Below are 20,549 nucleotides of genomic sequence, written 5' to 3' on the forward strand. Positions count from 1 at the left end.
TCCTGTTTCTAAAGCAGAGATTAATAGAAATATGGTAAGAAATGAAACTGGGTGCATCATAGCAGACAAACCTTCAGCATAGACGTGGACAGTTCAAATGTTCCGGTAATGCAATCAACGTTCAACTGTTACAAAAATACAGATTTTGTAGTATGTGTGTTTCCTTGAAAGAAATTGCAGGATCAGACATCCAAAGGAAATTGGCGCACACAGGTAATGCGGAATAATGAGACACAACAATAAAAGCAAACGTTTTGTCACGTTTCTAGGGATGTAATAATACTTACTTATCTCTAAGAACAACTCCTTCAATGCAGGCTCCGAATAACACAACAGTGCTAAAATCTGAATGTAACAGTCAAGGATCAAGTATGTTATTTTATGTCAAAACAGCACAGATGCTTTGGGTGTTCATGACCAAACTCTTCCCCTATGGTGGCTTTATGCCACACAGGTGTAGATAAGGGAAACAAACGTGTTCTTTTAGCCCGGCTTGTAAAAGTGCATCATAGACAAATAACGGCAACCATACAAACTCATTTTGATGCATTTAGGTAATGTCTACAAAGCCCTCATGATGGTAAAGTGGAAAACCTTGGCAGGCAGGCTTTCTAGCCAAACGCCCCACCCCTATTCAGTACCATTATAGGATGGACTCCCGGGAGACTGGTCACCCCAGACCATCCCCGTTGTACCTGGAAATGCTATCCCCCCAATAACAAACCTTTACTTACCTCACTTTCACCTGCCTAGTATTCAGCCACCTAGTTACATGGACTATCTGGTGTAAGAATTTTTTTTTTTGAATTTTGTAGTTTCCCATCACTAAGGATTGCACTTGAGAGTTCCAACATTCTTGTTCGTACACATATTATTCATGAATCCCCTACATTATGAAAAGGAATTGGGATCTTGGTCATCATTCACGCTGATATTTCACTGCTGAGAGTTATTTCATCCCTCCTGGATTCCATGTACACAGAAAGTAAGTTTGAACCAGACAATGGAGGAGGCATTCTCTTTAAAATGCCTATATATGTGGCTCTGCAAGAAGCAAAATGGGAAGATTCAAGGCGAGGGAACGATATCCAAATGATTACAAAAACTCCTTTTTTGCCCATTGTCCAGTACTTTATATAAACTGAAGCTAGATCTCCCAAAACTAGAAGATGAAAACAAAAAAAACAAAAAAACTAAATCAGACCAATCACAAAATGTAAGACAGGTTGAGAAACTTCAACCCAAAGACAACCAGAATATGAAAGTATGCCAATACTAACCAAAATGATAGACTCACAAGCTGCCACTGGTACGAAAGTGGAAGAATTGATGACAATTCGTAACAGCAAAGGTCTACAAGGTTTAAAATCCAATTTACGAAACTGTTTTCTTTCCCATAATGCAAACATTTGCACATGACTAATGACTTCCAAAAACAAGATAAGTTGCGCTGTCATCTAGAGTAACTCACTAAAGATATTAAAGTATGCAGGCTGGAAAGATTCATAGTGCATCCCAACAGTAAGCGAAATTGCTTGTGAAGATTCTGGCACTTAGACCAGATCCCATTATGCCATATATGAATTACCCTGATCAATTATTGATTAAAGAAACGCTGGAGGTTACACCACATTTGCCACAACAGCATTTGAAGGCCAAAAAAGCAAGGGATCAGATCAACTGTGACAAACGCTAACAAATTTGGGATGCAGCCAACATTTTATCTAAGGGGTAATGTGGAGATAGCAAAATATAAAAGTAGAAAATAAAAGACCGTGTTCTGTCTCATGTAATGGTGAAGAGTTAAGAAAGTATTTTGAGTGCCAGCAAAATGTAGGGTTGGGCAAGCACACATTTTTAACTAGTGAGTGAGTAGAACTATGAAATAGTGGCACGTTTGGCACTGCCTTTTAAGTACTAGTTGTTAGTAAAGGGAGTGCTTGGGGGGCACATATCAGTTGATAAAGGATCAACCTATGTCTTGTTGTCGCACTCAAAGTACAATTGAGATTATAGCCTATTACTAGTCCTTCACTGGCACAAAATATTGAATGATCTTAATAAAGTATCAAGCACTTGAAAAGTAATGTGGGAAGAGGTCTAAACATCATTAGGAGGGGCTTGAATATGAATAGCAAAAACATGCTGGGGCATGGTGTTTGCTACAGTGGCATTGTCTGTCACAGGCAAGGACATGAGAGCTAATTTAAGAGGTGCATGCTATAGGTGTTGTTCTACAGTACATTAGTTCATGAGGAAAAATGATCTCATGATTGGACAAAATTGTGAAAGATGTAGCAAGAAGAGATATCTGTGTGGGCCTATAACATTACTTGGCAATGTACTATATGAGGGCCAAAGTATAGGATGTGGGAGACTCATGCTATGGGTGATTTTTTTTTTATGTAAATCTATATTTATTGATTTTTGCATTGAAAACAAATCAACAGCAATTCAGAAAGTGTGAGCCAGGGACCCAACAACTTGAACATCTATGTAGGATACCAGTGCCCACCACTCCTTGTGGATCCCCACAATTATGCTCTGCATTGTAGTCCTCTAACCCAAACAGAGGGCTCTTGCAACCTTCCCAGCGGAGTCATTTCGTCTACTACTCCCCTCCACAAACAGGAAGTGTAAGTATGTGCCACATCTAGACAAAAATAAGAAGGGAATGAACACGATCGATTGCCAGTGGGAAGTGGGAGGGGAAGAGCTGACTTGGCCCTCTCTGCAGGGTCACCTCCAAATGTTTTGCCTTCACACCTCCTACTCGCTGAATTGGTTTTTGCTAGCTTAAGAACTCTGTTCACTTTACCACTGCTAGCCAGTGCTAAAGCGCTTGTGCCTTCTCCTTATACATGGTAGAATTGGCTTACACCTGATTGGCCTACTTAATTAATTTATTAGTCCCAAGTAAAGGGGTATACTGTATACCCATAGCCTGTAAATTAACTGCTGCTAGTGAGCCTGCAGCACTTATTGTGCCACCCACTTAAGTAGCCCCTTGATACATGTTCTGGGGCTGCCATTGCAGCCTGAGTGCAGTTTTAAACTGCAAATTTGACTTGGCAACATAACCTCCCTTGCCAAGACTTCAACTTTCGTTATATTACATATGTCAACACTGAGGTAGGCCCCAGGTAACCCAAAGGGCAGGGTGCATGGTAATTAAATGGTTGGACATGTACTTTTCAGTTTTATATGTTCTCGTAGTGAAAAGATGCTAAAATAATGTTCCACTACTGTGAGGCCTACCTCTCCTATAAGATAACAATGGCTTGCCCTATTACATTGAATGTGTGCTAACTTATTGGTAACAGATATACATTTCATGTTAGGTGTCTGAGAAATTTTTATTAAAAATACTCTTTCATGGTAAAGTTGGATTTTAAGTTCCAATTTTGAAAATGCCACTTTTAAAAAGTTGGCATTTTCCTGCCCTAATTCTTTGGTACCTGCAGCCTGCTGCTGGGTCACATGACTGGGTGCAGCTGAGAGTTGGATTTTTTTTTAATTTCTGTATGAGAGACACAATAGAGGGATTAGGTGTGCCTGGATGCGCCATCAACTGGCAGGATGAGGGTATGCGAGTTGTGCACAGCCCCAATTGCAAATGAATAAGCTGTGCTCCACCTTCAAACAAAGCACTTGTCACCCTTGCATTGTTCACTCGGCCAGGGCAGTGGAAGCAGGAAACCTCAAGCACTTGAAAGGGAATTCTCTAGAAACTTCTACTACTTCAAAGATGGCACCAGGTATAAAAATTGGACCCTCAGACCCACTCTTCAGTTCACTTTCTGGACCCGTGGTAGGACTCACAGAGGACTGCCTGCTGCTGTGTACTTCAGAAGACTGCCTTGCTTCACATGGAAAGACCACTTTGATCCCTGAAGTCTGCCTTGAGCCCTCAGAGGTCTGCCCTGCAGTTTGAGCTTTGTTCCACTGCTGATCCAAGGACTACCAGAGTGACTCCAAGGACTAGCTGGCTGGCCTCCTGATCAGAGCCTCAAGGAGAGTTCAAACCATCTTGAACCCGCACCTGGACCCAGCTTGAGTGAGTCCTAAATCCTAAGTGGTGCCCCTACAATCCTTGATGGTGGTGCTAAAGGTGCTCAGATAGCCAAAATCCAAAACTTGGGACTTAGAAATTTTTTGGCAAAAACTGCGCTAAGAACCGAGTAGGGACCAACCTGCTCGTCTATCTGCCCAAGGTGCATCACTCGTCGGCATGACTTCATGGCACCTTCCTTCACGTTCTTTCCTGCAGCATAATAAAAACTGTTCAACAGTCCTTTGTCGAAGGGGTCCCTTGCCTCCTGGATCTCTTGTTGGCTACAGCCTCCAGCTTTGTCCCACTCTAGACTTCTGACTTCCAAAAAAGTGACTAAGTTCAAATGTAGAAATTTTCACTGTGACTTCGTCCAACGAATCCCCAACAATGGTGCTTCCTTGTCTGACACAAACTGCAGCCTTACCCCACTGAACCTTACCTTCTTATAACATTTCTCTCTGAATTTCTTTTAAGTCCGAAGGTAAGCAGCGACCAGAGCGTGGATTTTTTGTATCCACGCTCCATCCCGGTTGGTCATATTTTTCAACTTTGACCTCGTACTGCGCAACTAGATGACTGCTGTAGGCACTTTGATCTTTTAGGTGCATGTTTTTATCTTGCACTTGAAAAATTCATAACTCCAGTTTTACTAATTGGATTGTTAATATTGTTTGTTAATTTATTAAAATGTACTCTTTTTCTAAATTGGTGCAGGATTTTTCTTGTGTTGTGTTTTCACTTTAATATTGTTTGCGTGCTGCATCAATACTTAATGCTTTGCATTCAGGTTGAGCCTGACTGCTTTTGTGCCAAGCTACCAGAGGGTTAAGCTCAGGTTAATTTAGTGAATTTTGGTGTTCACCCTGACAGGGATTGTAGCTATTACTTGCTCAGGGGCTACCCCCCCCCCCCTTTAAATCAACAACCCAATTTCTCACAGGGAGCATAACCAAGGAGGGCTAAGGAGTGTGAAGGAGTATGAAGGGGGGCAGCAGTCAGAGAAGAGACAAGTCACCCATACATACTATCCAATAGGCATGCCACAAGATTTTAGGGCAAGCACAGCCCAGTATCGGGCAGGTGTAATTAACCTCTTTACAGAAACCGTATGATCCAATGTTAAAGTCACATGTCTCATCAAACATCATATGACCCCCTCCTATTCTCACTCACACATCATGACTTTCAACTGGCTGTCAGACTGTAGGAGAGTCCTGCAGATTTGAGCAGTATCTTTGACAAACAGAAGTGTCATCGGTCACCCCATTCTCTAGGGATTACAAAAGTTGTTTTGCATCCTCAAAATCACAAAATAGCATTTGCTATTAGTCAACACGGACAGTTGGCTGAATACAAAATCCATACCTCTGAGCTCACCTTCACAAAGCTCCTTCTTCCTGGTTCAAAACGTCTTCTCTGCTTCCGTGTAGTGTGGGAGATGACTGGAAGGAACCCTAGAAAGGATTTTGTCAGCCACGTCTCTCTTAATATGGGGGCAAGGCTGAGCGCTTACTCACATAGATAAGCCATAGGAAAGAAGAGGCATGATAGGTGGGGGAAACATCACTCAAACCAGAGAAACATAAACTTGCAGCAAGAACATAGCCCAGAATTTCGCCTGATACTACCGTGAGTATTTTAAGGCACGCCCATAGGCAGATGAGTCAAACGATTCCTGAAGCTGCGCTTCCCAACTCTATCCCAGGAAGGCACTGAAAGTTTGGAAGAGGAACTAATGGTCAACGAGCGGAAGGAGGGTCTCTCAGTAATGCACAGTGGGAAGACAACGGAACTCAATGGGTTACCAGTGGAGCTGTTAAAGAGCATGGCCATGTTGATGGGTCCATACCTGCTACAAATGTTTGAAAATGCCCATGCACAGGGGCAGTTACCTACGGATCTTTGACACGCATTAATCACTATAATAAAAAAGGTTGGCAAACCAAGAACAGACTGGGGAACCTACCACCCAATCTTGCTTTTCAACATTTAGGCCGAGACATTGACAGCCATATTGACCCATAGGCTCAATTAAGTTATAACACAGCTCATTCATTGAGAAGAAAGCTGGTTCATGCCCTGTAGATCTACCAAACAAAACCTAAAGCGACTATAAAATTGGCTTGATGCAGTGAAGTAAGTTAAGACTCTCCTGGCTGTGGTGTCAACTGAGGAAGCATTTGTGCATTGAGCCGCTGGTGGCCTGAGTTACACCAGGGAGGGAAACCAAATGTGTTGATGCCCTGGTGGAATGGGAGAAGGAAACTATTTCCCTATATGCTGATTATGTCATCCTTTATATATCAGATCCCGGAAGGATGTTGAATCTACCCATGGAGATCTTCAGAATCTTTGGAAATTACTCCGGCTATAGATTAAACTGGCTTAAGTCGGTAATCTATTGGGTTGGAGTTTGCAACCCAGAAGATACTGTCCGGGCCCCCTTGAGGGTGGTAGATGACAGCTTCAAATATTTGGGAATGTTTGTCACCACAAATCAGGAGCACTTCTGGAAGGTCAATTTCGAATGACCGTTGGTGGACATGCAAAATTACATCGCCAGATGGTGTAAGTTGCTGCTAACACTCCTTTGCAGATCAGCCATTTTTAAAATGATTACTCTACCAAAACTCCTAAATATTACTTCCTCAGACTAGATAATAAGGTGAGACTACTGTTATGGGACGGAGTCCCTCCCTGGATAGCCTAGAAAACCCATTACCGATCTGCATACAATAGGGGGATCTCCTTGCAACACATGCAAGCATATTACTGGGCCTCCCAGATTCTGACCATCATTGACCGGATACACATCCTGAAAGGATGCACCTTTGTGAGGTGGTTAGTATCATGCGGTTCCATTTGAGTCACCTTAAGATCCTACACAAGATCTACTTAGACAGGGCTAAGCTTCACTAAATCGGGAGGATCCCCTCACCCATTTGTCTACAATGCCAGGGCTCATTTTATCACACACTGTCCCAGAATCCAGAGATACTGGGATATGATTCTGCAGGAACTAAGTGCCATACTAGAGGATGAAATACAGAACAACTCACCTTTTTCTGTGAGTCCCTGGAAACATTGATCTCCTGATTAAAAAAACTATATTTTGGGACTAATAGTGGAGAAGAGAGACATTAAACAGAATTGGGGTCACCCATTATGCCAACTAGGAGTCAGTGGGTAGCTGGGATGGGCATATGCAAGGGGGCTGACAAAGTGATATACTCTGCCGGGAGTAGTCTGCTAGAAATTCAATAGGGTCCGCGGAAAGCAGAAGGAGTATTATGGACTGGAAACTATCAGATCACAAGGATCCCACTCATCAGGCTGCTGATGTAAACCTATAATGCAAAACATGGTTTGCATCCCTGACCTGCTGTCAGGGCCAGTGTGGGGGAGATTGGAAACAAGCTGCATTCCTGAGGTTGTGGAGGACACAGATGATTCTGTTAGGGGGCACCCTGGGCCCTGCTTGGTTGCCACAGTCTACAATGTCTTGTGTGCATATATACTTTCAACACGCCTGGGGGCCGGAGCAATCAGCGCCAGCACGAGTAAAGGGCAGGAGCCCTTTAAATTCCTTCTTGCGCTCCCGCTTCGCGGGACGTGCTTTCAACACGCCTGGGGGCCGGAGCAATCAGCACCAGCACGAGTAAAGGGCAGGAGCCCTTTAAATTCCTTCTTGCGCTCCCGCTTTGCGGGACACGTGCGGGCGGTGCGCGGGGCAAGGGCGGGCCCATCCTGTGCCCGTTGGAGACCGGAGGAGGCTGGGCTCGGCCCCCCCTCTTTCATTTGCAGCAAGGAGCTTAGCTGTCACCTAAGAGAATCTGTGCAGTTTACCTGAGCAGCTCCGTTCATCACTACAGCTGTATTACCAACAGGCACTTATAAGCTCCTCTCTGCTAGTGGTGGCCTTAACTCAGAGGACCCTACTAAACAAGTACTTAGTCGGAGAGTGAGACGCTGTTATTTTCCGGAGGAGGCTTGGCAGGCAGGGCCAGTTACTCCAGTGGCAGGACACCTAATGTACAAGTAAGAGAGTTATTTTCCTTTTCTTTTCTCTCGCATTTGTGTTTATTGATTCTACGAGTGTTCTCTATTATGGGGAAAAGGAAGGCTACAGACTTACCAGCGCAAGCTAAGGGAACCAAAATAGCGAAAAATCGCCCAAATAGATCCTTGAACTCGGGTTCTTCTAACAAGCTAAATCCACTTGACGAAATTGACCTTTTAGTCAAAGAAGTCGAGTCTATGTTAGGTACTCACACTAAGGGGGCAAATAACCCAAGGACAGCCCCCCCCCCAAGGACAGGAAAATCTCAGAGATATTCATAAAGAAGGGGAAAAAAAGACTCCTTTAGATGCAACAACTGGGGCTGAGGGGGACGGGCCCGCATATTTGCAGGGACCCCACTCCAAACCCCACTTTTAGTATAGAGAGTCCTCTAATACCCCAGGGGGGCTCTCCATGTGCACCAAATACTCAGTCTTTTTTTCCGTTGAGTCCGGTGATTGAAGTGGTTCCAAGTCTACTGTGTACAAACCGCTTTGAACCACTGCTGGCTATAGAGGACCCGCCGGTGCCTCCGAGTGCGATCATGCCTGTAGTTGGAATATTTAATTCTAGTGCTACTCCATTGATCTCCCAGCCCGATCCGGAAGGCAACGATCCAGCAGCTTGTAGAGACAATTTGGCTAAAGTTCTCCAGAGAGTTGATGAAGTTAAGGGTCTGGTTTTAGTATTAATAGATCTTTTGAAGAGCAATCTTGTGCATCAGAATGGGAACAATTGTGCTTGCGAATCGACTGTCAGGGTTTGTGGAGAGGTCAGAGGGAAAGAAGTATTCCCCTCCTCTGCCCCAAACAAGGGGGCTGAGCCAAAGGTTAATTCTTGCCTCCCCGACAGAGGGGGGGGGGGGACAATTCCACAAGGGAGGGAAGTTAATCGCTGCAACCGTACTAAAGACAACCTGAGGCACAAAGGGAGGGCAGAAAATGTACCCAGAAACGGGGATTGTTTAGGGAATTGGGCGATTGATTCTACTAGTGGTAGAGCTAGAGGTAGGATCAATGGACCCGACCCCCCTGAAATTGGCCAAGGGGATAATTCTACACAATCTCTTAATAGGCCATACAAAATTTTGTACAATAGCAATTTCCCCGGTAACAATATTGAGAACACAGTTAACAAAGAACAAGATTTGTGCACAAACTATGGAACAAATAAAATCTATCTCACTAATGTTCCAAAACTACTGCCAGGGTCAGTTGAGAACCAAGCCTCCTTGATTAATAATGTCATATATTGGATACGTTCCCAACAAAGTTGCCTCTCTGTCATTCGCTCGGATATAACATCGGCCGAGAGGAACAGCATCTTAGGGTCCAATTTTGACATAATTACTATCCATTTTCAAGATGAGACTATAGCGACTCAAATCATGGATTTTGACTCTCGCACCCACTTGAACAGAGCAGCAAACATGGGGGGGATAAGACTTATGTCAAACCCACACAACCATGGACCAGATAGCGGACTGGATGGACCAGATGGCTTAACTAGTTCCTGTGGAGGTGTTGTATGTAAGGCAGCTACCGATTTTGGGCTGCCGTCTGCTGCTGAATGACTGACTCTTGAACCAGTGACCCATGTGATGGCCAGCCCAAGGTCTTACATTTAAAGGGGAATAATAGAGTACCAACATTTGATATTTGTACCAATGATCTGGGCACAGGGGACGTAGGTTGTTCAACTGTGGTGACAAACAAAGGCAAATGCACATTAGAACTCATGTCCTGGAATCTTGCTGGGTTGGCAAAGAAATTAGATGATGGCGAATGGGCCTTTTTTATCAAGGACATAGATGTTTGTCTCTTTCAAGAAACTTGGGCAGAGGACACTACTACTATAGATGGATTTCTTTCATTTAGTGTCCCTGCTACACCTTCAGAGAAGGGGTTGGGCCGGGCGAAAGGTGGGTTGTTATTACTTGTTAACAAGAATCTGCAGTGTGATTACAAGCTTTTGGAAATTGATTCTGTAGATATAGAAGCCATGTGTATTATGTTTAAAAAAACTCTATCAATTGTTATTGTTAATGTATATATACGATCGGTCTCATGAAGCTCTGAGTCTCATACCTTGGCCATTTTGTCCGAATTCGTGGGAAGCCTCCACCCCTCGATTATTTTGATTGTAGCCGGAGATTTTAATTGTACCTTTGAACCCTCCACCCTTATGAACGATCTAACTGATGAAGAGGATGAGTTGTGGGGGATCCCGCAATTTTCTATTACTCGGCCCTGCAAAAAATGTCAGGACGCCATCTGATATGAACGTTGTACCTACGTTCAAAAGGGGCAGTTCTACAAGTACTATAGATTATTTCTTAGTTGATGTTAGAATATGGCCCCATCTGGAAGATATGGAAGTAATAGTGAGAAGTGATAGTGACCACTTTCCCCTGCTTCTAACCATTTCTGGAGAAATGTTCAGGAGAACACATAATAATCATGCTACAATAATCCCGCCACTATGCTGGAACAATAAATTTACTAAGGTTACTTGGCCAAAAGTGATGTCTAACCCATATCATATCAGAGCAATATATCACATTTTTTAAAATAACTTGGCCGAGTACGAAGAGCAGACTGCAGGGAATATTCCGATTCTAAAAATCCATGATATGGCTATCCAGCTACGTTTTTTTTTTTTTTTTATCAAGCAAGGCGGGCAAAGCCATGTCAAGGGAAAGGGGTACGCAAAGGATGGTGTGACGAGCGGTGCTCAAAGGCTAAGTCTGGGCTTAAAGCAGTAGTAATGTCTGGATCCCAGGGGAAGATCAAGCAAGCTAGGACTCTATATAAAGAAACCGTGTCTAATTCAAAAAAGCAGTGGGAGGACTCCCTGTGGCAGGAATTATTAAATGCTTCCAGAGAGAAGGATAATAAGCGCTTTTGGGAACTCCTGTCCAAAAGAGAAAATGGAGGTAGGAGTTGTCCCAGCAACCACATACAACCAGAAAGCTGGGTAGAACATTTTTCCACTCTTTATGCCCTATCAGAGGGCTTAACGGACAGCAATGTAGTCAACCCCTCACCTATGTTACCGGATTTGACCCCAGCACGTCAGTTCAAGTGGGGGCCCAGTGTATCCCCAAGGGTCATCTTACCTTCAAAGTAGAAGAAACTCTTGAGGCTATAAACAGTCTGAAACTTGGCAAAGCATCCGGACCGGACAAACTCCCTGGAGATTTGTATAAATCTGAACCAAATATCTGGGCCTGGTACATCAATGCCGTTTCTAATAGCATAGCTTCAGGGGGACAAATTCCGGGCACATGGAAGGGGGCTGAAATTGTACTCATCTACAAAAAAGGAAATGCTAACCTTCCCAGCCAATTACAGGCCAATTAGCCTTATAGATAACATGCAAAAGATTTTTGCAAAACAAATCCTGCAGAGGCTAACTAGCTGGGTTGAGGAGCGTCAAATTCTTTCTCAACTACAGGCCGGGTTCCGTGCCAAAACCAGCACGGTAGACCAGGTCTTCCGACTGGCTATATTGTACTGGAAATATGTCCTTATCGCTAAGCAAAGTCTATATGTAGTATTCATAGACCTGCAATCTGCTTTTGATCTGGTTTCAAGAGCTAAATTATGGGAAGTGCTGGGCAGCCTGGGAGTTCCAGAGGACTTACTACTCCTGCTAAAACATTTGCACGAAAACACTTATGCCCAAGTGAGGTGGGGCGAAAAAGGCGAATTGACAGAACAGGTCCCAATTAGAAGGGGAGTTCGCCAAGGTTGTGTGCTAGCCCCTTTATTATTTACTTTATTTATTAACGCAGTAGTGAAGGCTGTGTCCACATGGCAGAATGATGCACCCTCCCTGAATACACAAAAAATTCCTATTCTGCTTTTCGCAGACGATTCGCTCCTTATTTCCAAGACACAGATGGGTTTACAAATCCTTGTTGATCGATTCTACTCATTTTGTCGCGATCATGGGTTGGAAGTTAACATTGACAAAACAAAACTAATGGTGTTATCCAAAGGGCCTAGGAAAAGATGTTCCATCCACATTGATAGAGTTTTCCTGAAGGAAGTTAGCTCTATAGATTATTTGGGAGTCAGGTTGACTAGTAAATTATCATGTGAAGAGCAGATCACAAAAAGCGCAGGGTTGTTACAACATAGAGCTTCGTCCATATTGCGTTTTTACCAGGGCTCTTTTACAAAAGCTGTTTCTCCAGCATTGAAGATTTATATAGCCAAGGCACAGGGTGCAGCTCTGTATGGAGCGGAGGTATGGGGTTTCTCCAACTGTAACAAGATCTCAGTGGGAGAAAACAACTTTGCGAGGGCCCTGGTAGCGTGTCCACGCTCCACACCCCTGCTCCCAGTATTTTAGGATCTGGGGTTAAGTCGAGCAGCAGATCTGGCTACTTTAAGACCTCTCTTGTACTGGATCAGGCTGTGGACTACCCCTGAACTAGATATATATAAGATCTCATTACTTGACCTATTAAAATGTAAAAATGCCAATATTGTCCCTTGGATTTATCATGTGTCCCACGGGCTCCGTTTGCTGGGCTTGGGTGACTACTGGGAAAATCCCCGCAAATTAGAGAGACGGCACAAAAACGTCTTAAAGTTAACTTATTGGTCTTTTGTCAGGGATAATAACATAACTTGTAAATCTCATGGCCGTTTAACTAACCTTTTTACTGATCTTAAATGGACTCCAAAGTTTGAAACCTATTTGGACATTATACCGGATCTGCACGGCAAAAGCCTATATGCAAGGTTTCGTTTTGGATCTCTGCCCCTGATGTCACTGATCCACAGGTGGGAACCGATTGGTCTTCCTGATATATGCCCCGCTTGTGGCAGTACCTCCGAAACAATTGAACATTTTATGTTCTTTTGCCTAGCTTATGCGAACCTGCGATCGAAATGGATTCGCAACACTTGTAGGGCTATGGGATTTAAGATCTGCTCCTTGGCTCTACGGGTGTTAAAAAGTCATAATTCAGCTGATGTAATTCTCCCTGTGAGCTAGTATTTAGTAACAGCATGGCGCATGCGTTGCCGCTTCCAAAAGCAATTTGAGATTATTACCTCTTCTTAGAGTTTTATGTGCAATTTGAGCTTTTATTGTTTTAATGTTTTAATGATTTTAAATAATTTATTAATTTGTAGTTGCTGTATCTTATCAAATGATTATTCTTGCATTTTTGCTAGCTGGTTTTATGTGCTTTTATGGTCAATTGATCGAAATAAAGCTGTGTATACTGACTGTAATTTATCACAATGCTACAGGTTGATTTGTGTTGCATGCTCACATTGCATGATATACTAGAAAGATTCCAATAAAAACAGTTGGTAAAGGTAAAAATTGAAACTGCATAGTTAGAAGATACCAAATTAGAACAAGATGAAAGAGCATGTGGATATGACAGACGGGCTCAAAGTTAGGAGTATGGTTGTTTTAACACATTATATGTGGGTAATTACGGTAAAGGAGCCAGGGTTTGACAGAAAGGGGTGTTTTTTACAGTCAACAGTTTGGAGTATGTGGAAGAGGTAAAGTTGAATACAGAGAGGGTGCTAGGTGGTAATTTGTGGAATGTGGATCGTGTAGCCAGGTGAGAACTTGTTGTGTGCTTGGTCAAAGTGAAAGTTGGAAAAAAGGGATAAGTGAGAAGAATCTTTCCAGTAGTGGATTCTGGACCATCGTCAGCACCTGGGAAAGGAGTCAGAAAAGCACTGATTTAGAAGGGAGTATGCATAGAATTTATTCGAGTTGGATGTTTCCTATGATCGGATGTTTCTCAGACTCTCCAATAAATGTAATAATTACGTTACTGGAGTGCTTCCTCTTTAGCTAAACAACCTGATCTCAAAGAAGGGATTATATTGGTGCTAGATTATCAAATAGCAAATTTTACGATTCTATTTCTAGCTGCACTACCTCGACAGAGAATCTTGCACCTCAAAGTTAAATGGTTAAACTGGGAAATAATCCATGCTTGGGCACATTTGCGATTCATAATATTACTTTAAAATCGGTTTATTTAAAATGGTTTTCCCAATATTCACTATGAAAGCAATGCATCAATGCATTCTAGTTTGACATTTCTCACATGGGTGGTAGTGTTACTTTACTATCACACTGTTTGGAAAAAGTCTGCAAGATATTATTTGCTCACTGCACGTCCAATGCACATGAGCTGCTGGGCTGCTTCACTGGGGTAGAAAAGTGAGCTGTGATGTTACTCAATGGCCTACATCATGCTCCATCTGCCCTGTTCTATACAGACACCTTCTGGATTATAATTCTGCTAGAGGAGACAACCTTGTTATGAAATTCATCAAACAGAGGCATGGCCTGACAAGACACAGTGTTCCTTACTCCCTCCTTTCTTCTGCATGCCTTTGTTGTGAGCTACTTGAAAGAGAAGAAGAGAGACTAAGTATGGGATGTTTACTACAGAAATGAAGAATTGAGGGTCATGAATCCAGGATTTGGATGTACACTGAAGAGCCTGGGAGGAGAATCCAAATATAGTGGTGTGTTTGAGTCGAGTTGCTGTTTTGGTGCATGGGTTCATGATGTGATAGGGAGTGAAAGGGAAGGACACTAAGAAACAGGTTGAGTTTCAGGAGAGTTAGGGCTGGCACATTGTCAGGGATGAAATGTGTGTTTGACGGGATGTTCGGAGGTAGTACACCAGATATTCAAATAAGGGATGTACAAAACTTGCATAATTTGCAGAAATGTAATTAAGCAAAATAACTAAAATTACAATTAATTATGTGAAATACATCTCACACTCGAAACATTACCCAAATGGTCCAATCAGGTAAAAATGAAACCCAAAAACGTAATGTTGAATTGATTTCCAGCCGCTCACATTCAAAACACTGCCACTCATTTGGATTTGTAGTTTTGCACTCCAAAATTACCCACATGGTCTGCTCGGGTGAGCAAAATCTACCTGAAATACTGCTCGCATTAAAAAATTACCAGAACGGTCCAACTTGCATTTGTTTTCTCCCTGAAATTACACAAAGAGCATAATGGCATAACCATTAATTTCATGTACATTTTGTTATGCAAACTTGTGCCAATTAGGACAATTATGCCAGTGTAATTAAAAAGTCCCCCAGATATAATTCAGATAAGTATTGGGGGTCGTTCACTATTTCAATTATGGGTTCTTCAGAGTGTGGGGTAAGATCCTGGTATAGCACTGTTTGGAGATGCGAGGGTGACAGAAGTCAGGTTTGACCTTTTATGAAACATTGGGATGACCGTAGAAACAGATTTATGTTTGATGGTTGGCTTTAAATGAGGAATAGGTTCTTTTTGGAGATAAATAGAGTGCAGGAAGTCTGTTTAGGATTGTCATGGAGAAGAAGCTTGATTGGTTGCGTGTTTGCGGAACTATAGGTGATAGGACTCAAACATGGAACTTTTTTGGCATTATTGTTACAGGGAGTTACACCCGGTTTGTACTCAGAGTTGTTGTCAGGAAGCTGTGTGTGAGCTTTTTTGGAGTGTTGTGGTACAGGATACAAGCCCTTGAAATAAAAACCAAGGTAATAGATTCTGGATGTCATTATGACTCCGGCAGTGAGTGTAAATGTGGCGGTAGTACCACCAACAGGCTGGCGGTACATACCGCCACATTATGAGAATTGCGGGTTGGCTGCAGCCAACCCGCCACTTCTCCATTCATACTGCCATGAAGGTGTCAGCCGCTGGGCCAGAGATGTCAGTCTCCAGCCCGGCGGCCTGCATAGTACCGCCGGTGGCATTATGAGCCTGCCTACCACCATGGTTTTCGTGGCATTAGCAATGCCACGACAACCATGGTGTTAGACCCTACCGGTAGGTGACTCCCCCACCCCCAACACACACCCCCTCATCCCCCGATCCTCAAACTCTTTGCCCACCCCCATACATGCACACACCCGTAGACACGCACCACGCATACACCCTATCACTCACATTGGCATATACTTCACCATTCTTACATGGATTCACTCACATGCACAACCACACAAACACCACAACACACACAGACGCATTCACACTACTCACACATTCATGCTCACACTCAGACACACACACACACACACAACATCCCACACCCTCCCCTGTAGGAAGCCTGACTTACCTTTGTTGAGGAGGTCTTCCGGCAGGGAATGGGGAGGGGCACTGCTACCACCAGCAATACACCGCCAGGCTGTATCACAGGTCATGATATGGCTGGTGCCGTTCTACTGGCGGGGCGGTGCTGGTGGAAGCAGCGCCAGCTTACCACCATCCCCCAGTATGATCACTGCCGGATTTCTGCCCTTCTTGTGGCAGAAGTCCGGCAGTGCTCATAATATGGCGGACGGATGGTAGCCGGGGTGACGGTATGTTGGCAGCCGTCACCATGGCAGTAGGCGGTTTTTACCACCATTGTTATAATGATCACCTATGTGTTCATGGGTGGAGCAGGAATTTCCGTATGGGTGGCTATGGTTGAGGGTTGATAGTATTCCAGGCATTGGAAATGTGAGTCTTGAGAAAGCACATGAATATCAGGTATGGAAAGATGTGCAGATGTAAAATGTAGGATGGGAACAAAACACACCTAGCATAAAGTGAAGATCAAGCTGAAATACGCTGGTGCTGCATTGATCTTCTCATTGCAAAGGCGGGCTGTGTCGTTCCGGTTCGGCGTGCAGTACATTTTTCACTGTGATGCAGGCTGTGCATTGTTCCTGGCAGGCTGTGCATCAATTCTCGCCGCACAAGGAGTTCTTTTGCAGTGATTACGTCTTTTTGGTCCTGAGACTTCAGGGAACAGGAGGCAAGCTCTTTCCAAGCCCTTGGAAATCACTTCTCAGCACATCCAGAGAGCAGGAAGGCAGCAGAGGAACAGCAAAGCAGCAGTCCTTCACAGAAAGCAGTCAGATGAGTCCTTTGGGCAGCCAGGCAGTTCTTCTTGGCAGCTTTGCAGATTCTGGTTCTCTTCTCCGGGAAGTGGCTGAGTTGGTAGGGGCAGAGGCCCTGTTTAAATACCCAAATGTACCTTTGAAGTGGGGTAGACTTCAAAGAGTGGCTTAGAAGTGCACAAGGTCCCCTTTCAGTTCAATCCTGTCTGCCGGGGTCCCAGTAGGGGGTGTGGCAGTCCTGTGTGTGAGGGCAGGCTACTGTCCTTTGAAATGTAAATGTCAGGCCCTCCACCCTCCCAGCCTAGGAAGACCCATTAAAAATTCAGGTGTATGCAAGTGAGGCTGAGCATCCTGTGTTTGGGGTTTGTCTGGGTGAATGCACAAGGGAGCTGTCAACTGAACCTAGCCAGACGTGGATTGTAAAGCACAGAAGGATTTAAGTGCAGAGAAATGCTCACTTTCTAAAAGTGGCATTTCTAAAACAGTAATATTAAATCCAACTTCACCAGTCAGCAGGATTTTGTATTACCATACTGAATATGACCTTCTTACTCCTTTCAGATCTGCAGCTACCACTCAACCAATACATGAGGGTAGCCCTATTGTTAGCCTTTGAAGGAGCAGGCCTCACAGCAGTGCAAAAACTAACTCAGGCGTTTTACACTACCAGGACATGTAAACTACACAGGTACATGTCCTGCCTTTTGTCTACACAGCACACTGCTCTATGGATTACTTAGGGGTGACATATGTAGAAAGAGGGGAGTTTTAGGCTTGGCAAGTACTTTTAAATGCCAAGTCGAATTGGCAGTGAAACTGCACACACAGGCCTTGCAATGGCAGGCCTGAGACATGGCTAAGGGGCTACTTATGTGGGTGGCACAACCAGTGCTGCAGCCCACTAGTAGCATTTAAGTTACAGGCCCTGGGCACATGTAGTGCACTTTACTAGGGACGTATAAGTAAATTAAATAATCCAATTGGGTATGATCCAATGTTATGTATGAAGGGAGAGAGCATATGCTCGTTAGCACTGGGTAGCAGAGGTAAAGTGTGCAGAGTCCTAAAACCAGCAAAATCAGCATTCAAAATGTGGAGGGAGGCAGGCAAAAAGTTAGGGGTGACCACCCTAAGGCTGTCAGGTCTAACACAATGTATATGACAATAAGCCCTTGCTAGCAAACGTAAACCAACTAGAAATTAAAATACCCATTTATGCATCAATCTTTTTTTCATGGTGGTAGTAAATGTGCACAAAAGGCTGAGCGTGCTGGGGAAAACACAAAGTTACCCATAATAACAAAAATAAATTATAACTGCCATCCATAAATGGGTGCGAGGTTGCAATCTACTTAAAGGACCCTGAAGTTGTCAAAATTTAGAAGAATCATGCCATAGGTGTGATCTGTGATTTGTTTAAACTCACAAATACATAAAAGGCATTCAAGGAAAAACAACTCACTTGTTTAATTATCTTATCTCTGAGCTGAAGTTCGTCATCTTGGCCCACATGAGACCTTTGCCAAAAACGCCACGCAGAACATGAAGTGGAGCGCCGTCTGTATTTTTGTAGCATCTTGGAAACTGTTGGTTTTGAATTTTGTGAGCTTTTTTTCTGACAGGGCGGAAGGGTACAAGCAATTCAGGGTGGGGCGTGGGTTCAGGAGAAGGATTGGACAGGCCAAGCAGCAGCAGAGGAGTAGGCTGAGTAGACCAGACAAGCGACAACAGAGGAGTGAGATGGGGTGCGTGGGCTGAAGAAACAACAATGCAGGAGGGGGAAGATTGCAAGGGAGTACAAGAAAAATAGAAAAAAAGCACCTCTGAAAGTGAAGAGCAGTGGAAGGACAAGGTGTAAGCAAAGCAGTTCTTGGAACATGTCCAGTGTATTGACAAAGTGAAGCCAGCATTTGTTGACCAAAGATAGGCAAAGTAATGAGAGTGATAGTGAAGCCAACCAACGGAAAGCAAAGGGTGGGTCCTATATCTCCTGTAAGTAAATAAAATGTCTTGCAAGTGACAGCACATTTGGTGTCACAGGTGGGATTTACAGCCTAGGGTGTGGGGGGAATAAGTGGGCAAACTGTCTAACCAGAAGGAGTCCACCAAACACACTGAAAGGAATAAAATAACCAAGAGTGCCCGAAGACATTTATAGGTGTTAGGATGAAGGCAGGAGAGTGTTTATAGAGCAGACACGGCTGTGACCTGCCTTAAAAGAAACCGTCCTTACTATGCAGTATTTTACCATGCAGGTGTTGGACCAGGCCCTTTCTGCAGGGTCAACACCAGACCTTTTGCCTTCCTCCACCTCTTCGGTGAATTCATTTTTGTTGGCTTTCAAACTCTGGTTACCTTACCACTGCTAACCAGTGCTAAAGTGCATGTGATCTCTACTTAAAATATGTATATATTAGCTTATCAGCAATTGGCATACTTAATTTATTGATAAATCTCTAGTAAAGTGCACTACATGTGCTCTGGGCCTGTAAATTAAATACTACTAGTGGGTCTACAGTACTGCATGAGCCACCCACTTCACTAGCCCTTTAAAGATGACTCAGGCCTGCCACTGCACAGCCTGTGGGTGCAGTTTTAAACTGCCATTTCGACCTGGCAAGTTCACCTACTTGCCAGGCCCAATCTGTCCTTTTTTATTACATTTACATGACCCCTAAGATAGGCCCTAGATGGCCCCTGAAAGCAGGGTGAAGTGTATTTTAAAAATTGTGCATGTACTTTTAAGTTTAACATGACCTGGTAGTGAAACTATTAAACTTATTTTTCAGGATTGCAAGGCCTATCTCTTCCATAGGCTACCCTTAGGTTACCCTTGGGAATACCTTGATACAGTTTTAATTGTGATTTCCAATTGGGAAAATACAGGAATTTGGAGTTAGGCGTCTCTGGATTCACAATTTAAAAACACAACTTATGGAGAAGACTGATTTTAAATTGTAAGACTGAAAATGCCACTTTTATAAAGTTGGCATTTTCTTACTTTAACCATTCTATGCCTCTGCCTGTCCCTGAAAACACGTTTGAGGTGGGTGACAGCTGGGCTTTGTGCAGTCCCTCTAGACAGTCACACACATAGGAAGCTGAGGTGTGCCACTCACATCCTGATATCCCATCACCAGGTTGATGGGCCTTCCTGGGCTAGATGGGAGGTAGGGGCTGACACTTGCACCTGAATAGAGCTGTGCCTGTCCCACCACAAAGAGCTGCATAAACCCATGGAGAGTGTCTGGCGACAGCGAAGGAAGGGCAGGGACCTTGTGCATTTCAAAGTCCTCTCTGTGAAGCCTCCCCACTTCAAAGGCCCAACTAGCTATAAATACAGGACCCCAAACCCCACCAAATCACTATACTTCTGGATCTGAGAACATTCTACCTGGAAGAAGGTCTGTTGTGCTGCCAGGAGGGACTGCCACTCTGCTGAACTGCTTTGCTGTATTGGCCTGATGCCTGCTACCTCGTGCCTGGAGTGAGAAGGACTAGACTTACCGCTCTACATCCTCCAAGAATCTAA

The 20,549-nt window shown here is 43.8% G+C and overlaps 1 protein-coding gene across 2 annotated transcripts in view; it reads right to left on the reverse strand.

The window, feature by feature from the left end:
• The window catches only part of SLC12A4 (solute carrier family 12 member 4), a 425,396-nt gene that overhangs the window by 146,390 nt on the left and 258,457 nt on the right, over positions 1-20,549 (reverse strand). For both annotated transcript variants that reach the window (XM_069216265.1, XM_069216266.1), the window contains exon 11: positions 288-345. In XM_069216265.1, the coding sequence (XP_069072366.1) occupies positions 288-345 (58 nt within the window). The remainder of the gene's footprint in view (positions 1-287; positions 346-20,549) is intronic.

The sequence above is a fragment of the Pleurodeles waltl genome, chromosome 12 (genome assembly GCF_031143425.1).
Source record: "Pleurodeles waltl isolate 20211129_DDA chromosome 12, aPleWal1.hap1.20221129, whole genome shotgun sequence".
In the NCBI taxonomy this organism is placed as follows: domain Eukaryota; kingdom Metazoa; phylum Chordata; class Amphibia; order Caudata; family Salamandridae; genus Pleurodeles; species Pleurodeles waltl.